Source organism: Erinaceus europaeus, chromosome 1, assembly GCF_950295315.1.
Source record: "Erinaceus europaeus chromosome 1, mEriEur2.1, whole genome shotgun sequence".
Taxonomy (NCBI): Eukaryota; Metazoa; Chordata; class Mammalia; order Eulipotyphla; family Erinaceidae; genus Erinaceus; species Erinaceus europaeus.
This window is the reverse complement of record NC_080162.1, coordinates 106,877,453-106,899,994: the sequence shown is the minus strand read 5'-3', so window position 1 is coordinate 106,899,994 and position 22,542 is coordinate 106,877,453. Positions and strand designations below refer to the sequence as shown.

Genomic DNA, 22,542 nt, shown 5'->3' with positions numbered 1-22,542 from the left:
TTAAAAAAAAAAAAAAGAAGAAGAAAGAAAGGAAGAAAAGAAAGTAGATGACCCAGGAGTTGAGGCTTCAGATATACATATAGAATCTAGTCACAAAGGCAAAATGATTCATACTTCTTTTTTTTATTTTTTTATTTATTGATTCATACTTCTATAAAACAGATACCCATCATTTAATTCTCTTGAAGGGTCACAAAGGTTCAATCTAAACATCTACCTAGAACAAAATGACTATTGAAAAAATTTAAAAAGGGAGAAAAATGGCTGCCGGAAACGGTGGGTTTGTGTTGCTGGCATCAAACTCCAGACATAAATTTGGTGTCAAAAAAAAAAAGTGATGGGGGGAGGAGGAGAGATCTCAGTGACACTCTGCCATTCATGCAGCTCCCTCCATTGCTGTCCTTGGTGTCCCCATCTGACCCTGAAATCAAGCCCATGGCCTCTGCATGGCAAGACCTGAGCTGTACCAGGTGGCTTATCTCCCAGTTCTTTCTCTTTCCTTTCCCTTCCTGTGTTTAAAAAAAAAAATCGGGAGCGCAGCGGGCTAAGTGCAGGTGGCGCAAAGCGCAAGGACCTGCAGGGGCATCGCTTCACAGGTGGTGAAGCAGGTCTGCAGGTGTCTGTCTTTCTCTCCCCCTCTCTGTCTTCCCCTCCTCTCTCCATTTCTCTGTCCTATCTAACAATGATGACATCAAGAATAACTACAACAATAAAACAACAAGGGCAATTAAAAAGGGAATAAATAAATATTTTTAAAAATCAAACTTAAGAAAATACTTATGAGGGGGCCAGGTGGTTGGCATACCTGGTTGAATGCACACATGACCAAGAGCAAGGACCCAGCTTCAAGCCCACGCTCCCCACCTTCAGCTTCATGAGTAGTGAAGCAAGTCTGCAAGTGTCTCTTTCTCTGCCCATCTCTATTTTCCCCTCCTCTCTCAATATATCTCTATTCTATCTAATAAAATAGAAAAAAAAAAAAAAAGGCCACCAGGAATAGTGGATTGATTCATAGTGCTGGCACCAAACCCAGTGATAAACTGGTGGCAATAAAAAACTAAAAAAAAAAGGGCAGGGTAGATAGCATAATGATTATGCAAAAAGACTCTCATGCCTGAGGCTCCAAGGTGCCAGGTTCAATCCCCCAGCTCTGGTACAAGAAAAAAAAGGAGAGGGAGAAAGGGAGAAAAGAATATTCTTTTATTATATTCACAATAATTTAGGTTCAAATTAAGAGGACTAGGGAAAAAACTAGCATATAGAAGAATGGATTTCCAACAGAAGGATGAATATGGGATGATCTCACTCTCAGGCAGAAGTTGAAAAACAAGATCAGAAAAGAAAACACAAGTAGAACCTGAACTGGAATTGGCGTATTGCACCCAAGTAAAAGACTCTGGGATGGGTGGGTGGGGAGAATACAGGTCCATGAAGGATGATAGAGGACCTAGTGGGGGTTGTGGGGCACCTGGTAGAGCCCACATTTTACATTGCGAAAGTACTGGAGTTCGAGCCCCAGTTCTAACCTGTAGGGAGAAAGATTTGCTACTGGTGAAGCTATGTTGCAGGTGTCTCTCTGTCTCTCTGCCTCTCTACCACCCTCTTCCCTCTCGATTTCTGGCTGTCTCTATCCAATAAATAAATAAAGATAATACAAAAAAAAAGTTCAAAAGAAGAATGTTTTTTCAGTGAGTAAAGTGCTGGACTTGTAGGCATGAGAGCCTAAATTGCATCCCAGTATTGCACATTCCAAAGTAATGCTTTGGTATCACACCCCCCCCCATCGTTAAGTAAGTAAATAGACTATAACTTGGAGGCAGTTACCTTGCCTATCTGCATATTTATTCAGATTGTCCCACCACCTACTCAGGGCACTCCTCCCAGGGTCTGGCAGTCTACTTAAAGTACTTTCAGTTAACAAGAAAGCAGTTATATAGGCTTTTTGAATCTTAAAGAGAAGAAAATAAAAAATATATGATTAACAAAGATCAAATTTGTAAGAAACTTAGAACAAAAACATGAAATGTCCTTAAAAAAATTTTTTTAGGTGGTCCAGTGGTAGTGCAGTGGGTTAAAGGCACGTGGCACAAAGCGCAAGGACATCCCAGTTCGAGCCCCCTGGCTCCCCACCTGCAGGGGAGTCGCTTCATAGGCGGTGAAGCAGGTCTGCAGGTGTCTGTTTTTCTCTCCCCCTCTCGGTCTTCCCCTCCTCTCTCCATTTCTTTCTGTCCTATCCAACAACAACGACATCAATAACAACGATAATAATAACCACAACAATGGTAAAACAACCAGGGAAACAAAAGGAAAAAAATGCCCTCCAGGAGCAGTGGATTCGAGGTGCAGGCACGGAGCCCCGGCAATAACCCTGGAGGCAAAAAAAAATTTTTTTTTAAATAGGGGAGAGCAAATTCAGTCGCGTACTATCACAGAACATGCAGTTAAATCTCCCACACTAGGAAAAGGGCTTCTGTCGTGAGTGACACACGTAGGGCAGCTCGTTTGCTCTACGTGCGGAATCGACATCAAGAGATTTCGGAAGCATAATTTTTGTTGTTAGGGCAGCTGGTGATCGTTGAAAAAAGAAAAAAAAAAAAAAAGCTCAGGGGTCAGCCCACCTGGGGTGCAAACCACCTGCTGATCATGTTATTTCCCAAATGCGAGGTATGCAACTCTTTATGAAGTTGAAGTTTTCATGAGTTTTAATTAGCTTTTTATTCTAAATCTGTATTCCCTCCCCCCTTTCCTTTTCTTCGTTCTTCACCATTGTAAAGTGTAGACTCTAGCAGGTGAGCCATCTCCTGCTCCCTATTAGTCTTTTTCACTATAAGTCTTCTTTTGCCTGGAAAAGTAAACAAATATGTCGCTTCCATGCAAAGGTCTTATTGAGGAGGACCCCAGGATAGTTACATTCATGAAAATCCCAACACCAAACAGAAGTTTTAAAAACAAACAAACAAACAAAAAAGATGGCTCGAGGTCATAGTGACTTTCCAGGTCATTCTATTTCATGGGAAATGGAGAAAAAAGATCTGGCTCAGGTTCCAACACAGCCGAATTACTGCTGCTGGAAAGCAGTCAGGAGATGCTAGATCTCAAGGAAGCCACCACTAACCTAACTACTTGTGTGGGACCTCTCTCCACTGGAGTGTGACAGAGGCGGGTGTGGAGCAAACAAAGCCAGACAGCACTTCCTCGCCGACCTCCCATTCCGCTCTCCACCACGTCGCCCACTTACCTGGAGTCAGCTAGCAGCCCACACAGGGGGGCCTTTCCTTCCATACCACTCTATAGCCCGGGAGCCGGGGCTTCTCCCCATCCCTCCCCAGAGGTGGAGACGGAGACTCGGGTTTGGGGGCGGCCAGCCGCCCTCCATCTGCACATGAAGGGATGAAGCTGTGTCCCTTCCAACGCCAGTCATGTCAGGCTGGGTAGCTCAGTCCTTGCCTCACTCACCACACTCTCCAGGCTCTCTCCCACCTGCATCAGCCAACCTGGGATCCGTCTCTCCGGGGTGGCGGTCACGTCTCAATCAGGCGCCCCAGAGATACTGACCACCACTCCGCCCAGTTCTTCCCAGCCACCTGCTTCTCTGCCACATCCACCAGCGCCTGCCCCACTTGACGCCGCCATCCCGGGCAGTCGCACTGGGCACAATTCCCGTTGCTCATTGGATGTCACCTAGGCAACCGGGAGCAACGCCACTCCTCATTGGTCCATTGCGGGCTCTGCGCCATCTTTGTGCGGGGCAGAGCGTGTCCAGAACTCGGGGTCCAAATTTCCGAAAGAGGGGTTCCACCCAAAGCGCCCTGGCGGAGACCTCACTCAGGTCTCAGCCAATCTACAGACGACCTAGTCGACAGGTCAGTCCCCAAAAAAGCAAAACAAACCCCATGTCAGAAGCAACAGTGACCACCAACTCCAGTGTAGCTCTGTTCTTCACAGCCACTGTGCCCGGGCTTTTAAGGACTGAATCTTAACCCAGCATTTTTTTAGATGCCCCATTATAAACTGTAAGGCACTCAACTTCAGTTTAATGAATGTGAATCCAGTGCAAGCATTGTGCCATGAAGACACTTTCCATTAACCCAAGAAATTTGTATGTCATTGTCATTATTTAGATCCTTTGTGTTTAAAACATAGTGCAAGATTCGGCAAATTCTCCCAAGTATGATGTACCCATACGTTTGTTTATTAAACAACGTAAATGCGTCATAATACTAGGTGCTACCAGTCTAGAAAAGACACTGTCACTGCCCCCATAGAATTTACTGCCTAAATGTGGAGAAGAAAAACCTAACCAAAGAAGTGAAAGACTTGTATACTGAAAATTATGAGTCACTACTCAAGGAAATTGAAAAAGGCACAAAGAAGTGGAAAGATATTTCATGTTCATGGGTTGGTAGAATTAGCATCATCAAAATGAATATACTACCCAGAGCCATCTACAAATTTAATGCTATCCCCATCAACATCCCCAGCACATTTTTTAGGAGGATAGAACAAATGCTACAAATGTTTACCAGGAACCAGAAAAGACCTAGAATTGCCAAAACAATCTTGAGAAAAAAAGAACAGAACAGGAGGCATCACACTCCCAGATCTCAAATTGTATTATAGGGCCATTGTCATCAAAACTGCTTGGTACTGGAACATGAATAGACACACTGACCAGTGGAATAGAATTGAGAGCCCAGAAGTGAGCCTCCACACCTATGGACATCTAATCTTTGACAAAGGGTCTCAGACTATTAAATGGGGACAGCAGAGTCTCTTCAACAAATGGTGTTGGAAACAATGGGTTGAAACATGCAGAAGAATGAAACTGAACCACTGTATTTCACCAAATACAAAAGTAAATTCCAAGTGGATCAAGGACTTGGATGTTAGACCACAAACTATCAGATAACTTAGAAGAAAATATTGGCAGAACTCTTTTCCACATAAATTTTAAAGACATCTTCAATGAAACGAATCCAATTACAAAGAAGACTAAGGCAAGTATAAACCTATGGGACTACATCAAATTAAGAAGCTTCTTCACAGCAAAAGAAACCACTACCCAAACCAAGAGACCCCTCACAGAATGGGAGAAGATCTTTACATGCCATACATCAGATAAGAGTTTAATAACCAACATATATAAAGAGCTTGCCAGACTCAACAACAAGACAACAAATAACCCCATCCAAAAATGGGGGGGAGGACATGGACAGAATATTCACCACAGAAGAGATCCAAAAGGCTGAGAAACACATGAAAAAATGCTCCAAGTCTCTGATTGTCAGAGAAATGCAAATAAAGACAACAATGAGATATCACTTCACTCCTGTGAGAATGTCATACATCAGAAAAGGTAACAGCAGCAAATGCTGGAGAGTTTCTGGCCTCAAAGGAACCCTCCTACACTGATGGTGGGAATGTCAATTAGTCCAACCTCTGTGGAGAACAGTCTGGAGAACTCTCAGAAGGCTAGAAATGGACCTACCCTATGATCCTGCAATTCCACTCCTGGGGATATATCCTAAGGAACCCAACACACCCATCCAAAAAGATCTGTGTACATATATGTTCTTGGCAGCACAATTTGTACTAGCGAAAACCCGGAAGCAACCCAGGTGTCCAACAACAGATGAGTGGCTGAGCAAGTTGTGGTATATATACACAATGGACTCAGCTCTTAAAAATGGTAACTTCACCGTTTTCAGCTGATCTTGGATGGACCTTGAAAATATCATGTTGAGTGAAATAAGTCAGAAACAGAAGGATGAATATGGGATGATCTCACTCTCAGGCAGAAGTTGAAAAACAAGATCAGAAAAGAAAACACAAGTAGAACCTGAACTGGAATTGGCGTATTGCACCAAAGTAAAAGACTCTGGGATGGGGGTGGGTGGGAGGGGAGAATACAGGTCCAAGAAAGATTCAGAGGACCTAGTGGGGGTTGTATTGTTATATGGGAAACTGGGGACTGTTATGCATGTACAAACCATTGTACTTACTGTTGAATGTAAAACATTAATTCCCCTCCCCCCCAAAAAAAAAAAGAAAAAAGAAAGAAAAACAAAATCAGAAGGGAAAAAGAACTAAGCAGAACTTGGACTGAAATTGGTGTACTGCACCAAAGTAAATTCTGGTGGTGGTGGGGAAAGAGTTCATGTCCTGGAACATGATGGCAGAGGACCTACTGGGGGTTGTTATGTGGAAATGTTATACATGCACAAATTGTTGTATTTTACTACAGACTATAAACCATTAACCCCTTAATAATAAAGATAACCCTATTTAATAACTTGCTCTATTAAAAAAAAAGATTTCATGCCCATGAAGAAATATAAGATTATGTCTCTGGACAAATTGTACTGCTCCGTGGTCAGGGAGGTGGTGCAGTGGATAAAGCATCGGACTCTCAAGCATGAAGTCCTGAGTTCAGTCCCTGGCAGCACAAGTACCAGAGTGATGTCTGGCTTTTTCTCTCTTCCTATGTTTCTCATTAATAAATAAATAAATAAATAAAATCTTAAAAAAAAATTGTACTGCTCCGCTGTTCCTCTGAGATGTAGTCTCTTGGAAGCTGCTGAGGTGGTGACAGAGGATGGAAACAAAAGAAAGGAAAGGCTACGTAAAATAACCAAACAGTTCTGATGTGAAGATGTCATGCCCCAAGGCCAGAATTCCCTTGGTCATGTTGCAAGTTGCTGGAGGAAAGAACTAGAGATAACTACAAAGTCTGGCTTTCAGGACTGCAAAAACACTTTCCTAGATAGAAATAAATCTTTAAAAGTCCCTACTAAGTGTGGTCTGGGAGGTGGTGCAGTGGATAAAGCATCGGACTCTCGAGCTTGAGGTCCTGAGTTCAATCCCTAGCAGCACATGTGCCACAGTGATGTCTTGCTCTTTCTCTCTCCTCCTATGTTTCTCATTAATAAATAAATAAATAAAATCTAAAAAAAAAAAAAAGGTCTCCACTAATATACTAATCCCACGAATAACTCTGTTGAATAAGATATCACTTTTTTTCAATAGTATACATAGTTTTTTCCTTTTATGCAAAGAGATGGCTCTTTTATATCTGCTAGAAGAATTAATTATCTGTGCATATAGCCCACCATCCTAACCATACATAATTGAGATCAAAACTCCAGAAAGGTGAAACCAGCACTCAGAGGAATTTTAAAAAAATATTTATTTATTCCCTCTTGTTGCCCTTGTTGTTTTATTGTTGTAGTTATTGTTGTTACTGATGTCGTCGTCGTCGTTGGATAGGACAGAGAGAAATGGAGAGAGGAGGGGGAGACAGAGAGGGGAGAGAAAGACACCTGCAGACCTGCTTCACCGCTTGTGGGGAGCCAGGGCCTCTAACCCGGATCCTTACAACATTCCTCGTCCTTGCGTTTTGCTCCACCTGTGCTTTACCCCCTGCGCTACCGCCCGACTCCCACTCAGAGGAATCTTATGCTCTCTCTGAATTTGTACTCAGCTTGCTCTTGATAATTTAATCAGCAAATATCTCTTCGAATTGCTCCCCTGTGGCATTTTTTTTTTTCCAGGGAGGCGAGTGTTTATGGGAGTAAAGTAGGGATAGAAAAGAGAGAGGAAGGGGGGTAGGCAATAGCACATGGTGCAAAGCTGAAGGACTGGAGCAAGGATCCTGGTTCAAGCCCCTAGCTCCCCACCTTCAGGGGGTCGCCTCATGAGTGGCAAAGCAAGTCTGCAGGTATCTTTCTATCCCCTCTCTGTCTCCCCCTCCTCTCTCCATTTCTCTCTGTCCTATTCAACGACGACGACGACATCTCTGTCTTCCCCTCCTCTCCCTCCTCTCTCGATTCCTCTCTGTCCTATCCAACAACAACGACAGCAATAGCAACAATAATAATGACAACAGTGATAAATAATAAGGGCAACAAAAGGAAAAAAATAGCCTCCTGGAGCAGTGGATTCATAGTACAGGGACCAAGTCCTAACAATAACCCTGGAGGCAAAAGAGAGAGAGAGAGAGAGAAAGAGAGAGAGAGAGAGAAAGAAATGCATGCATAGACATGTGCAGACCTGAGGGGAGGGGCTGACATATTTTACATTTATTTAATTGTTTATTTTTTTTTTAATTTTTTAAATTTTATTTATTTATTCCCTTTTGTTGCCCTTGTTGTTTTTTATTGTTGTAGTCGTCGTTGTTGGACAGGACAGAGAGAAATGGAGAGAGGAGGGGAAGACAGAGAGGAGGAGAGAAAGACAGACACCTGCAGACCTGCTTCACCGCCTGTGAAGCGACTCCCCTGCAGGTGGGGAGCCGGGGTTCGAACCGGGATCCTTATGCCGGTCCTTGTGCTTTGCGCCACCTGCGCTTAACCCGCTGCGCTACAGCCAGACTCCCTATTTAATTGTTTATTTTTGCTTCTGGACACTGGGGCTCAGTGTCAGCACTACAAATCCACCACTCCTGGTGGACATACCCCTCTCCCCAGATATTCTGGCTCTCTTTACTTCTACTCTTTTTTTTTAAATTTTATTTATTTATTTATTTTTCCCTTTTGTTGCCCTTGTTGTTTTTATTGTTGTTGTAGTTATTATTGTTGTTGATGATGTCATTGTTGTTAGATAGGACAGAGAGAAATGGAGAGAAGAGGGGAAGACAGAGCGGTCGAGAGAAAGATAGACACCTGCAGACCTGCTTCACCGCGTGTGAAGCGACTCCCCTGAAGGTGGGGAGCCGGGGGCTCGAACCGGGGTGCTTACTCTGGTCCTTTGTGCCATGTGTGCTTAATCCGCTGTGCTACCGCCAGACTCCCTTCTTCTTCTTCTTCTTCTTCTTTTTTAAAAAAGATTTTACAACAAGGGCATCAGAAGGGAATAAATATTTTTTTAAAAGATTTGATTTATTTATTAATGAGAAAGATAGGAGGGGAGAGAGAACCAGACATCACTCTGGTACATGTACTGCTAGGAATTGAACTCAGAACCTTGTGTTTGAGAGTCAATGTTTTATCAACTGAGCCACCTCCTGGACCACTTTACTTCTACTTTCTATCATTAACAAATACATATTTTTAAAAAGTTTCAATCCAGCTCTAACATTCAGTAGTCAAACATGCTAAATTGAGTGATATTAACCATCAACTGATTGTATTAGTTGAGACCATATAATAGAGTGTTGAGAAAATATCTTATTATGTTGGAGGAAGTGTAATAGAATGTAACCCAGGTTGTGTCATGGTTGTAGAGCACAACAGTTGCAAGCTGAGACCCTAAGTTTGGTCTCGAGTACATGTCAGAGTGGTACTTTTTTTTTTTTTTTTTTTGGTCACCAGGGTTATCAATGGGACTAGGTACCTGCACAATGAATCCACTGCTTCTAGTAGCTCCCCCCTGATTTTTTTTTATACATATAGAATCAAAGAGAAATAGAGAGAAAAGGAGGAGATAGTCAAGGAGAAAGAAAAAGACATTTTCAGTACTGCTTCACCACTTCTGAAGCATCCCTTGTGCAGTTGGGAACTGTGTGCTTGAACCTGGGTTATGTACTTGCTATACCTGGTTTGGTAGTGCCCAGCCCTTATGATTCATTCTCTCTCATTAATAAATACATATTTAAAAGGAAGGTATAAAGAAATAAGGTGAAAAAAGTCCATGCAGGGCCTGCCCTGAGGGCGTGGGCATATGCAGCTCAGCTCCCCCACCCCTCTTGTCTGGCGTTAAATTTTGCTTGGTACTGTTGAATGTAAAACATTAATTCCCCAATAAAGAAAAAAAAAAGGAAAAAAAAAAGTTTTGCTTGGTGGGACCAGGCCACACATATTGCCCACCCAGTGACCTGCCTTGGGTGCCCAGACTCCATGATTGTGTTACCTGTTGCTTGCATTCTAAAACTCATAGGTTGAACCTTTGGATACCACTGAAAATATAAAGGCCAAGGTCTAGGATAAAGAAGAAGTTCCTCCTGATCAGCAAAGACTAATTTTTGTTGTCAAACAACTAGAAGATGGCTGTGTACTGTCTGAATACAAAGTTCAAAAGGAATCCACACTTCGTCTTATTTGGAGACTTGGTGGTGGTGCTAAGAAAAGGAGGACATCGGGAGTCGGGCTGTAGCGCAGCGGGTTAAGCGCAGGTGGCGCAAAGCACAAGGACCGGCAGAAGGATCCCGGTTCGAACCCCGGCTCCCCACCTGCAGGGGAGTCGCTTCACAGGCAGTTGAAGCAGGTCTGCAGGTGTCTATCTTTCTCTCCTCCTCTCTGTCTTCGCCTCCTCTCTCCATTTCTCTCTGTCCTATCCAACAACGACAACAACAATAATAACTACAACAATAAAACAAGAAGGGCAACAAAAAGGAATAAATAAATAAAGTAAATATTAAAAAAAAAAAGAAAAGAAAAGGAGGACATCTTATACCATTCCCAAGAAAAATAAGCATAAGGGAATGAAGGTTAAACTGGTGGCCCTGAAATATTGTAAGGTGGATGAGAATGACAAAATCAGTTGCCTTTGTTTGGAGTGCCCTTCGGATGAATGTGGTGCTGAAGTTTTTATTATTTTTTAAAAGATTTTATTTATTTATTAATGAGAAACATAGGTAGAGAAAGAGCCAGATATCACTCTGGTACATGTGCTGCTGGGGATTGAACTCAGGAGCTCATGCTTGAGAGTCCGATGCTTTCTGCATTGTGCCACCTCCTGGACCACAGTGAAGTTTTTTTTTTTTTTTAATTTTTTTTTATTTAAGAAAGGATTAATTAACAAAACCATAGGGTAGGAGGGGTACAACTCCACACAATTCCCACCGCCCAATCTCCATATCCCACCCCCTCCCCCGATAGCTTTCCCATTCTCTATCCCTCTGGGAGCATGGACCCAGGGTCATTGAGGGTTGCAGAAGGTAGAAGGTCTCGCTTCTGTAATTGCTTCCTCGCTGAACATGGGCGTTGACTGGTCGGTCCATACTCCCAGTCTGCCTCTCTCTTTCCCTAGTAGGGTGGGTCTCTGGGGAAGCTGAGCTCCAGGACACATTGGTGGGGTCTTCAGTCCAGGGAAGTCTGGCCGGCATCCTGATGACACCTGGAACCTGGTGACTGAAAAGAGAGTTAACATACAAAGCCAAACAAATTGTTGAGCAATCATGAACCCAAAGCTTGGAAAAGTGGAGAGGAAGTATTAGGGAGGTACTCACTGCAAACTCTAGTATACTTCTGCTTTCTTACTTTGGTGCCATACTCCAAACTCAGTCAATTTCTGCTTTGCGTTTCTACTTCTTTTTTTTTTTTTTTACATGCATAACATTCCCCAGATTCCCATTTAGCAATACAACCCCCACTATTTCATTCATCATTTTTCATGGACCTGTATTATCCCCACCCACCCACCCAACCCAGAGTCTTTTACTTTGGTGTAATACTCCAATTCCATTTCAGGTTCGACTTGTGTTTTCTTTTCTAATCTTGTTTTTCAACTTCTGCCTGAGAGTGAGATCATCCCATATTCATCCTTCTGTTTCTGACTTATTTCACTCAACATGATTATTTCAAGGTCCATCCAAGATCGGCTGAAAACGGTGAAGTCACCATTTTTTACAGCTGAGTAGTATTCCATTGTGTATATATACCACAACTTGCTCAGCCACTCATCTGTTGTTGGACACCTGGGTTGCTTCCAGGTTTTGGCTATTACAAATTGTGCTGCCAAGAACATATGTGTACACAGATCTTTTTGGATGGATGTGTTGGGTTCCTTAGGATATATCCCCAGGAGGGGAATTGCAGGGTCATAGGGTAGGTCCATTTCTAGCCTTCTGAGAGTTCTCCAGACTGTTCTCCACAGAGGTTGGACCAATTGACATTCCCACCAGCAGTGCAGGAGGGTTCCTTTGACCCCACATCCTCTCCAGCATTTGCTGCTGTTACCTTTTCTGATGTGTGACATTCTCACAGGAGTGAAGTGATATCTCATTGTTGTCTTTATTTGCATTTCTCTGACAATCAGAGACTTGGAGCATTTTTTCATGTGTTTCTCGGCCTTTTGGATCTCTTCTGTGGTGAATATTCTGTCCAAGTCCTCCCCCCATTTTTGGATGGGGTTATTTGTTGTCTTGTTGTTGAGTCTGGTAAGCTCTTTATATATGTTGGTTATTAAACTCTTATCTGATGTATGGCATGTAAAGATCTTCTCCCATTCTGTGAGGGGTCTCTTGATTTGGGTAGTGGTTTCTTTTGCTGTGAAGAAGCTTTTTAATTTGATGTAGTCCCATAGGTTTATACTTGCCTTAGTCTTCCTTGTAATTGGATTCGTTTCATTGAAAATGTCTTTAAAATTTATGCGGAAAAAAGTTCTGCCAATATTTTCCTCTAAGTATCTGATAGTTTGTGGTCTAACATCCAAGTCCTTGATCCACTTGGAATTTACTTTTGTATTTGGTGAAATACAGTGATTCAGCTTCATTCTTCTGCATGTTTCAACCCATTGTTTCCAACACCATTTGTTGAAGAGACTCTGCTTTCCCCATGTAATAGATTGGGCCCCTTTGTCAAAGATTAGATGTCCATAGGTATGGGGCCTCATTTCTGGGCTCTCAATTCTATTCCACTGGTCAGTGTGTCTGTTCATGTTCCAGTACCAAGCAGTTTTGATGACAGTGGCCCTATAATATAGTTTGAGATCTGGCAGTGTGATGCCTCCAGTTCTGTTCTTTTTTCTCAAGATTGTTTTGGCAATTCTAGGTCTTTTCTGGTTCCAGATAAACATTTGTAGCATTTGTTCTATTCTCCTAAAAAATGTGCTTGGGATCTTGATGGGGATAGCATTAAATTTGTAGATGGCTCTGGGTAATATATTCATTTTGATGATGTTAATTCTTCCAACCCATGAGCATGGACTATCTTTCCACTTCTTTGTGTCTTTTTCAATTTCTTTGAGTAGTGACTCATAATTTTCAGTATACAAGTCTTTCACTTCTTTGGTTAGGTTTATTCCTAGATATTTTATTGTTTTTGTTGCTATAGAAAAAGGAACTGATTTCTGGATTTCAATTTCTTCTAACTTAGTGTTTGCATAGAGGAATGCCACTGACTTTTGAATGTTAATTTTATAGCCTGACACATTACTGTATTGCCTGATGATTTCCAAAAGCTTCTTGCTAGATTCCTTAGGTTTTTCCATGTATACTATCATGTCATCTGCAAATAAGGAGAGTTTGACTTCTTCTCTTCCAATCTGTATTCCTTTAATTCCTTGCTCCTGCCTGATTGCTATGGCAAGAACTTCCAACATTATGTTGAATAGTAATGGTGATAGTGGGCAGCCCTGTCTAGTACCTGATCTGAGGGGAAATGCTTCCAGTTTTTCACCATTGAGTATGATGTTGGCTGTAGGTTTGCTATATATAGACTCCACTATCTTCAGGAATTTTCCATCTATTCCTATTTTTTGTAGTGTTTTGATCATAAAGGGATGTTGTATTTTGTCAAAGGCTTTCTCTGCATCTATTGATATGACCATGTGGTTTTTGGTCTTGCTTTTGTTGATGTGGTGGATCACATTGATTGATTTACATATATTAAACCAACCTTGCATGCCTGGGATAAACCCCACTTGGTCATGATGAACAATCTTTTTGATATACTGCTGTATCCGGTTGGCTAGAATTTTGTTCAATATTTTAGCATCTATGTTCATCAGAGATATTGGTCTGTAGTTTTCTTTTTTGGTTGTGTCCCTGTCTGCTTTTGGTATCAGGGTGATGTTGGCTTCATAGAAGCTGGCAGGGAGTATTCCAGTGTCTTCAATCTTCTGGAAGACTTTTAAAAGTAGAGGTATTAGTTCTTCTTTGAAAGTTTTGTAGAATTCATTTGTAAAACCATCTGGTCCAAGACTTTTATTTTTGGGAAGATTTTTGATAACTGTTTCAATTTCATTAGCTGTGATGGGCCTGTTCATGTTATCCACTTCCTCTTTACTTAGTTTTGGAAGTTGGTAGGTATGTAGGAAATCGTCCATTTCTTCCAGGTTCTCTAGCTTGGTGGCATATAGTTGTTCATAGAAGCCTCGCATGATATGTTGAATTTCTGCAGTGTCTGTTGTGATATCTCCTCTTTCATTTACTATCCGATTTATTTGGGTCTTCTCCCTTTTTTGTTTTGTGAGTCTGGCTAAAGGTTTGTCGATTTTGTTTACTCTTTCGAAGAACCAACATTTACTTTCATTGATCTTTTGTATGGTTTTCCTATTCTCAATGTTATTTATTTCTGCCCTAACTTTAGTAATTTCTGTCCTTCTGGTTGCTTTAGGGTTCCTTTGTTGTTCTTCTTCTAGGTCTTTAAGATGTGCAATCAGGCTGTTTATTTGTGCCTTTTCTTGTTTCCTAATGTGTGCTTGTATAGCTATGAACTTCCCTCTTAGGACTGCTTTAGCTGTGTCCCAAATATTTTGATAGCTTGTGTCTTCATTTTCATTGAACTCTCGAAACATTTTGATTTCTTCCTTGATTTCCTCTTTGACCCAGAAGTTGTTAAGAAGTGTACTGTTGAGCTTCCACATTTTGGCACTGTTACTAATCTTTTGTTGATTGTTAAGTGTTAGTTTAATTCCACTGTGGTCTGAGAAGATGCTTGGGATGATTTCAGTGCTCTTGAATAGGCTGATGCTGTCTTTGTGGCCTAACATATGGTCTATCCTTGAGAATGATCTATGTGGATTTGAGTAAAATGTGTATTCCAGTTTCTTGGGATGAATGACTCTGAAAATGTCCAATAGTTCTAGTTTATCTATCTCTTCATTTAGCTCCCTTATGTCTTTACTGATTTTCTTCCTGGATGATCTGTCAAGTTGAGATAGTGGGGTGTTGAAGTCCCCTACTATGATTGTGTTACTGTTAATATATTGCTGTAGCTCTTTCAGTAGAAGTTTGATGTATTTAGATGGCTTCTCATTGGGTGCATAGATATTAATAATTGTTAAGTCCTCTTGATTGACTGATCCTCTGAGCATTAAGTAGTGTCCATTCCTATCTTTTTTAATCTTATGTATTTTAAAGTCTATCATGTCAGATATGAGAATAGCTGTTCCTGCCCTTTTTTGTGGGCCATTGGCTTGAATGATAGTTTTCCATCCTTTCACTTTAAGTCTGTGTTTGTCTTGTTGCGTTAGGTGAGTTTCCTGTAGACAACATATTGTTGGGTTGTGTTTTCTGATCCATCTTCCTACTCTGTGTCTTTTAATAGGTGAATTCAGGCCATTCACATTTATTGATATCAAAGATTGAAGATATTTTAATGCCATTCTTGTAGAGTTTTAGAGTGTTTTGATATATGTTCTATTTGTGGTGGTCTGGTTGTTTATAGGAAACCTTTCAGAACTTCTTTCAGAACTTCTTTCAAGGTGATGGTTGTTTCCTTCAACTGTTGCTTGTCTGAGAAGGTTTTGATGCTTCCATCTAGTCTGAATGACAATCTAGCAGGATATAGTATTCTTGGCTGAAAGCCTTTCTCATTGAGCACTCGATAGATATCTTGCCATTCTCTTCTGGCCTGTAGTGTTTGTATGGAGAAGTCTGCTGCTAATCTTATGGGTTTTCCTTTGTAGGTGACTCTTTGTTTTTCTCTTGCAGCCTTCAGGATCCTTTCTTTATCCTTATTCCTTTCCAATCTAAGTATGACATGTCTTGGTGTCTTTAGGTCTGGGTTAGTTCTGTTTGGGACCCTCTGGGCTTCTTGAATCTTTATGTCTTTGGTGTTGTCTAGACTAGAGAAATTTTCAGCTATTATGGCCTGGAGAACGCTTTCTTCCTCCCCTTCTCTTTCTTCCTCTGGTAAGCCAATAATGCGTATATTGTTTCTTTTGAAGTCATCCCATAGGACTCTGTTGTTGTTTTCAGCATCTCTTAATCTCTTTTTGAGATCTCTTACTTCTTCTTTAGTTGTCTCTAATTCATCCTCAATCTTGCTAATTCTGTCTTCAGCCTCATTGATTCTATTCTCTCTGCCCTCTACTGCTTTCTGGAGTTCATCTATTTTGTTGCCCTGCTCTGATACTGTTTTAGCTTGTTCAGCTAGTTGCCTTCTTAGCTCAGCAATTTCAGCTTTCAGCTCTCTAATAACCATGAGATTATTAGAATTTTCTTCCATATTCTCATTTCTTGTTCCTGCAGTTCTGATTACAATTTTTTCAAATTCTTTACTCACTCCTGTTATTATTTCCTTAGCTAATGTTTGGATGTTGAACTCGTTGTTTTGTACTTCGCCCTCTGGAGGACTTTTAGCTGGACTCTTGTCCTGGTTCGAGTCTCCAATATTTTTTCTTGTTGTTTCAACCATTTTATATAAGTTAACAGTTTTTTCAATCCCTGAGTTGGAGTTCAGTGGTGTAAAAGCCTTTTTTTTTTTCCCCTGTAGGCTATGGTAGCCTGAGGGCTTTTAAACTATCAATAGGCTTCTTGGCTTAATCAATGACTCCTGACCAAGAGATAAAGCAGGGTGTGGCAGAGATAATCCAGTGGTTATGCAAAGAGACTTTCACAGCCCTTCAGCTATGCCACCGAGGTATAGGTCTTCTCCTGAGTTTCCTGGTTAGATCTCTGTGCCCTGGTGTCCCTCCCTGTTGCTGCTCCAGATTCTGAGGGTAGTAGCAATGGAGACTCAGAGTTGTACTTGGTGAGTCTCTGGGGAGTCCTTTCCTCCCTTCAGCTGTCCCCTTGTTGGTGGAGTAGACTGGAGGTGGTGTCTCCACTGACAAACTGTCGAACTGTTAGCAGTCACTTAATCTCTCCTTAGGCCCCTCTCTCCTCTCTGTCACCAGCCACGCGTGTTTGTACTCACGGGTGATTTACTGGGTTTCTGTGGTCATTCTAGTCCTGTTTTGTTTCGGTCCGGGTGGTCTCCTTTGGTATTCCTAGTTGATCCGGGAGAGGAGAGGAGAGGAGAGAAAGCGATCTGCTTCTCATAGCTCCGCCTCCGGAAGTCGAATCCATAGTGAAGTTTTTATGGCCAGCCACTTTTAGACATTATTCTGACAAAGGTTGCCTGACTTACTGTTTCAACAAACCAGAAAACAAATAATTAATTGGCATGAGTTAATAAAAAGCCATGAACTAAAAAGAAAAAAAAAAGAGAGAGATAATGGAAGAAAGAAAAAGAGGTGGTCCGGGAGGTGCCAGAGTGATGTCTGGTTCTCTCTCCTCCTATCTGTCTCATAAATAAATAAAATCTTAAAAAAGAAAGAAAGAAAGAAAGAAAGAAAGGGGGAGTTGGGCGGTAGCACAGCAGGTTAAATGCAGGTGGCATAAAGCACAAGGACCGGTGCAAGGATTCCGGTTCCAGCCCCTGGCTCCCCACCTGCAGGGAAATCGCTTCACAGGCAGTGAAGCAGGTCTGCAGGTGTCTGTCTTTCTCTACCCCTCTCTGTCTCCCCCTCCTCTCTCCATTTCTCTCTCCTATCCAACAATAAAAATTACAACAGTAAAACAAGGACAACAAAAGGGAATAAATAAATAAAAAGAAAAAGAGAAAGAAAGAAGGAGCAGGAGTAGATAGCATAATGGTTATGTGAAAGACACTCTCATCGCTGAGGCTCCAAAGTCCCAGGTTCAAACCCCTGTACCCTGTACCTGTAAGCTAGAGCTGAGCAGTGCTCTGGTAAAAAGAAGGAAGAGGAGGAGAAGAAGGAGGAGGAAGAAGGGAGAAAAAAAAAGAAAAGAAGAAAGAAAAGAAACTAGGGAATTATTTGGGTAGGGATAGATAGTCTAATGGTTAGGCTCTCATACCTGAGGCTCCAAAGTCCCAGGTTCAATCCTCTGCACCACCATAAACGAGAGCTGAGCAATGCTCTGGTAAAACAAAAACAAAAACAAAGAACAAAACAAACAAACAAAAAAAAAAAGGAAGGAAGGTTAAGTAGACTGTGGCCAAATTATGAAGAGATCTGGAAAATTAGGGAAAAGATTGATACAACATCTTTGACAATCAAGGGACAATGAATGATTATTCATTTAAAAAAATTTTTCTTTTCCCCCTTTATTGGGGGCTTAATATTTTACATTCAACAGTAAATACAATAGTTTTTACATGTATAACATTTCTCAGTTTTCCACAAAGATTAAGTCTGTGAGAATCTTAGAGGGGCTCCACCAACTTAACACTCCTAAAGGAAGACTGTAAAGCTCTGACCATTGAGTTCCTTGTCTTTTATTAGTTTCAAGATACATCAAAGGAATTTCAAAACAACTTGCTATAGCAAAAAGCAGAAAAAATCATTAAGGTGAACAAGTGGAGTAGAGAAGTCTATAAAGGGATGCACCTTTGATAGGAGAAGTAAAGCTGCCAAGTCTCCTCTAAGGGGTAGGTAGCCTAATGGTTATGCAAAGAGACTCTCATGTCTGAAGCTTCAGAGTCTCAGGTTCAATCCCCTGCACTGCCACCACAAGCCAGAGCTTAGCAGTGCTCTGATAAAAAAAAATATATATATCAGTGGTGGTACACCCAGTTAAGTGCATATATAGTATGATGCACAAAGACCTGCCCAATGATGGGTTTCTTTCTTTTAATTTTTTCATTTATTTATTTACTTATTTATTTAAAAAAGGAGACATTAACAAAACTGTAGGGTAGGAGGGGTACAACTCTACACAATTCCCACCACCCCTATATCCTAACCCCTCCCCTGATAGCTTTCCTATTCTTTATCCCTCTGGGAGTATGGACCCAAAGTCATTGTGGGTTGCAGAAGGTGGAAGGTCTGGCTTCTGTAATTGCTTTCCTGCTGAAGCAATGATGGGTTTCTAAACCCCACTCCCCACCTACAGGGGAGTTTCTCTCTCCCTCTCTATCCCCCCCCACACACAATTTCTCTCTGTTCTATCCAATAAAATGGAAAAAATGGCTGCCAGGAGCAGTGGATTCACAGTGCTAGCACTGAGCCCCAGCAATAACCCGGAAACAAACAAACAAACAAGTCTCTTCTAATATTCCTTCTCTCCTATCATTCTTAATGTAATCTCAGCAAATTTCTTGCTTCATATTTCATATTTCAAATTTATGGCTTCATAATTCATATGAGACATCAGTTGGGTATGGCCTAGAATTCTAAGTTCCAGGGTTTGGGCCCCATTGATACCTCTCAGTGTTTGAGGAGTTACAGATCTCTGCTGACTCTGCAGTAGTGAGGCCTTGGACTGTACAAGCCTGTAGCAAGCACAAGCCTGACATGCTAAATTATCTTGCCTAGATATTTTCTCACAGAAGATAATGACTCACCTTTCTACCAACCCATCTATTTTGCTCACTAGCCAACTAGCTACTTATTCATCTACCTACCTAGTTTTCTTCTTTACTACCTACTCTATGTGTGTATCTATCCATCCACTTACCCTTCCATTTATCTAATAGCTATCTATCTACATATGTCCATGTCACCCATCATCTAATATGCCCACCCACCTATCCATCCATTTATCTCATCTGTCTGTAAATATAGCCATTTTGTCCTAAATCCTTTTCTTTTTTTAAATTTATTATTTCCTTTTGTTTTAGAAAATTTTTAAATAATTATTTATTCATTTTTCCTTTTTTGTTGCCTTTGTTGTTTTGTTATTGTGGTTATTGTTGTTGTTGTTATTGATGTCTTCATTGTTGGATAGGACAGAGAGAAATAGAGAGAGGAGGGGAAGACAGAGAGGGGGAGAAAGAGAGGGGGAGAAAGAGACCTGCAAATCTGCTTCACCGCTTGTGAAGCGACTCCCCTGCAGGTGGGGAGCCAGGGGCTTGAACTGGGATCCTTACACCAGTCCTTGTGCTTTGCGCCACCTGCGCTTAACCGCTGTGCTACCGCCCGACTCCTGTCCTTGTTGTTTTATTGTTGTTATTGATGTCGTTGTTGAATAGGACAAAGAGAAATGGAGAGAGGAGGGGAAGACAGGGGGAGAGAAAGACAGACACCTGGAGACCTGCTTCACCGCTTGTGAAGCGACTCCCCTGTAGGTGGGGTGCCGGGGGCTCCAACCCGGATCCTTCTGCTAGTCCTTGTGCTTTGCGCTACGTGCGCTTAACCCGCTGTGCTACCGCCCGACGCCCCCCTAAGTCCTATTCTAGCCTATCCCTATCCTGTCCTAAACTTTTTTATCCATCCGTCCAATGTATCTATGCAATCACCAATCTACCCATCCATCATCTATTTACTTATCTGCCTCCCTACTCAATCGCCCACCCATCTATTAGCCACATAGCTACTTATCATAGTTCCCTTCCTTCCTATCTACTACTCTGTGTATCTATCTTCAATCTATACATTTTTTTTTTTTTGCCTCCAGGGATATCCCTGGAGCTTGGTGCCTGCACTGAGTCCACTGCTCCTTGGGGACCCTTTTCTTTTCTTCTCTTTTTTTGATAGGGCAGAGAGAAATTGAGAGGGGACCGGAAGATAGAGAGGGAGAAAGATAAAAGGTAAACACCAGAGGCTGGGTAGTGGCACACCTGGTTGAGTGCACATGTTACAGTGCTCAAGGACCCAGGTTGGAGCTCCCGGTCCCCACCTGCAGAGGGAAATCTTCATGAGTGGTAAATTAGAGCTGCAGGTGTTTCTCTGTCTCTCTATCTCCCCTTTCCCTCTTGATTTCTGGCTGTCTCTCCAATAAATAAAGATTAAAAAGGGGAAAAAAAGGTAGACACTTGCAGACCTGCTTCACTGCTTGTGAAGCCCCCCCCACCCCCCCCCCCTCGCAGGTACAGAGTGGAAGCTCAAACTAGGATCCTTACAGTCCTTATGCTCTGTACTAAGTGTGCTTCACCCAGTGCACCACCGCCTGGCCTCCTCCATCCATCTTTCTACCCATAAAATCTAATAAGTAGGGAGTCGGGCGGTAGCACAGCAGGTTAAGCACAGGTGGCGCAAAGCTCAAGGACCAGCATAAGGATCCCAGTTCAAGCCCCTGGCTCCCCACCTGCAGGGGTGTCACTTCACAAGTGGTGAAGCAGGTCTGCAGGTGTCTATCTTTCTCTCCCCCTCCCTGTCTTCCCCTCCTCTCTCCATTTCTCTCTGTCCTATCCAACAATGACAACATCAGTAACAACAACAATAATAACTACAACAATAAAAAAACAAGGGAAACAGAAGGGGATATATATTTTTAAAAATCTAATAAGTTTTTAAAAATTAATCAATTAATTAATTAACTCAGATAGAGAGTTTTACCAGAAAAAAATTATTATCAGAGCAGCCTGGGAAGTGGTGCAGAAGATAAAATATCAAACTCATAAGCATGAGACCCTGAGTTTGACCCCTGGCATTGCATATGCTGGAGTGGTACTCTGGTTCTTTTTCCCCCTCTCTCACAAATAAATATATCCTTATGGAAGGGCTAAATATCTATTAACCAAACATAGGCTTCTCTTAATGCTCTGTGAATTATCTCCTTCCCTTTAAATTCCCAGGTCTCTTTGCCATTCCTTAGCTCTGTGTGGCACATATTGACTTTGGTTGCCCAACTTGCCCTCAAGTTTCATGTCCTTGAGTCCCCATATGTATGTAATTAAATTTGTTTTCTCCTGTTAGTCTGCTCATATCAACTTAATTATTAGGTCAAGCAGACAATGTAGACGGGAAGAAGGACAATTTTCCCCCCACCTACAATGGGTACAGTGTTTGCTGACTTGATGAAAAAGATCGGGATACTGATTGTGATAGTGGCAATACAGTTTAATGTCATTGAATTGTATACTTATGAGTGATTAAAATAATACATATGTATATTTTCTTTTCTTTTTTTTTTTTTTTTTTTTTTTTTTTTACCAGAGCACTGATCAGCTGTGGCTTATGGTGGTGTGGGAGATTGAACCTGTGACTTCGGAGACTCAGGCATGACAGTTTGTTTGCATAACCATTATGCTATCTACCCCACTGTATATTTTACCACAATAAAAATATATTTTTTTTCTCTCCAGGGTTATCATTGAGGTCCGGTGCCTGCACCACAAATCCACTGCTCCAAGAGGCCATTTTCCCCATTTTGTTTCACTTGTTACTGTTATTGTTGTTATAGCTGTTGCTCTTATTGGATAGGACAGAGAGAAATCGAGAGAGGAGGGTAAGACAGAGAGAAGACAAAGACACCAGCACACCTGCTTCACTGCCTACGAAGCGACCCCCCTGCAGGCGGGGAGCTGGGGTCTCAAATCAGGATCCTTACACTGGTCCCTGAGCCTTGCGCCACGTGCACTTAACCCGCTGCGCTACCAACCAGCCCCCAAAATGTAATTTGATTGTTGTAATGGCATTGAAATCATGGTCCCCAGAGAGGCAGGGACACTTAACATGGCAATCTGACATTGATTTTTTTTTTTTTAATTATTTATTTACAAAATGGAAACACTGACAAAACCATAGGAAAAGAGGGGTATGATTCCCACCACTAGAGCCCATATCCCATCCATCCCCTCTGGATAGCTTTCCTATTCTTTAAGCCCGTGGGAGTATGGACCCAGGGTTATTATGGGGTGGAGAAGGTGGAAGGTCTGGCTCTGTAATTGCTTCCCCGCTGAACATGGACGTTAACAGGTCGATCCATATTCC

General features: G+C 41.8%; 2 protein-coding genes and 1 pseudogene across 5 annotated transcripts in view; 2 read left to right on the top strand and 1 right to left on the bottom strand.

The window, feature by feature from the left end:
- Positions 1 to 3,633, bottom strand: part of MORN4 (MORN repeat containing 4) — a 35,265-nt gene extending 31,632 nt beyond the window's left edge. For 2 of the 4 annotated variants that reach the window (XM_060192610.1, XM_007532654.3), the window contains exon 1: positions 3,457 to 3,633. The gene's annotated coding sequence lies outside the window, so the exon portion shown is untranslated. The remainder of the gene's footprint in view (positions 1 to 3,456) is intronic. The other 2 variants (XM_060192614.1, XM_060192624.1) reach the window with 1 other exon arrangement.
- HOGA1 (4-hydroxy-2-oxoglutarate aldolase 1) overlaps positions 1 to 21,849 on the top strand; it is a 93,007-nt gene extending 71,158 nt beyond the window's left edge. The window contains exon 7 of the mRNA XM_060192631.1: positions 21,766 to 21,849. Coding sequence (XP_060048614.1) covers positions 21,766 to 21,834 — 69 coding nt within the window. The 3' untranslated portion in view covers positions 21,835 to 21,849. The remainder of the gene's footprint in view (positions 1 to 21,765) is intronic.
- On the top strand, positions 2,460 to 2,620 carry LOC132542933 (U11 spliceosomal RNA; annotated as a pseudogene).
- Positions 21,850 to 22,542: the final 693 nt, after the last annotated feature.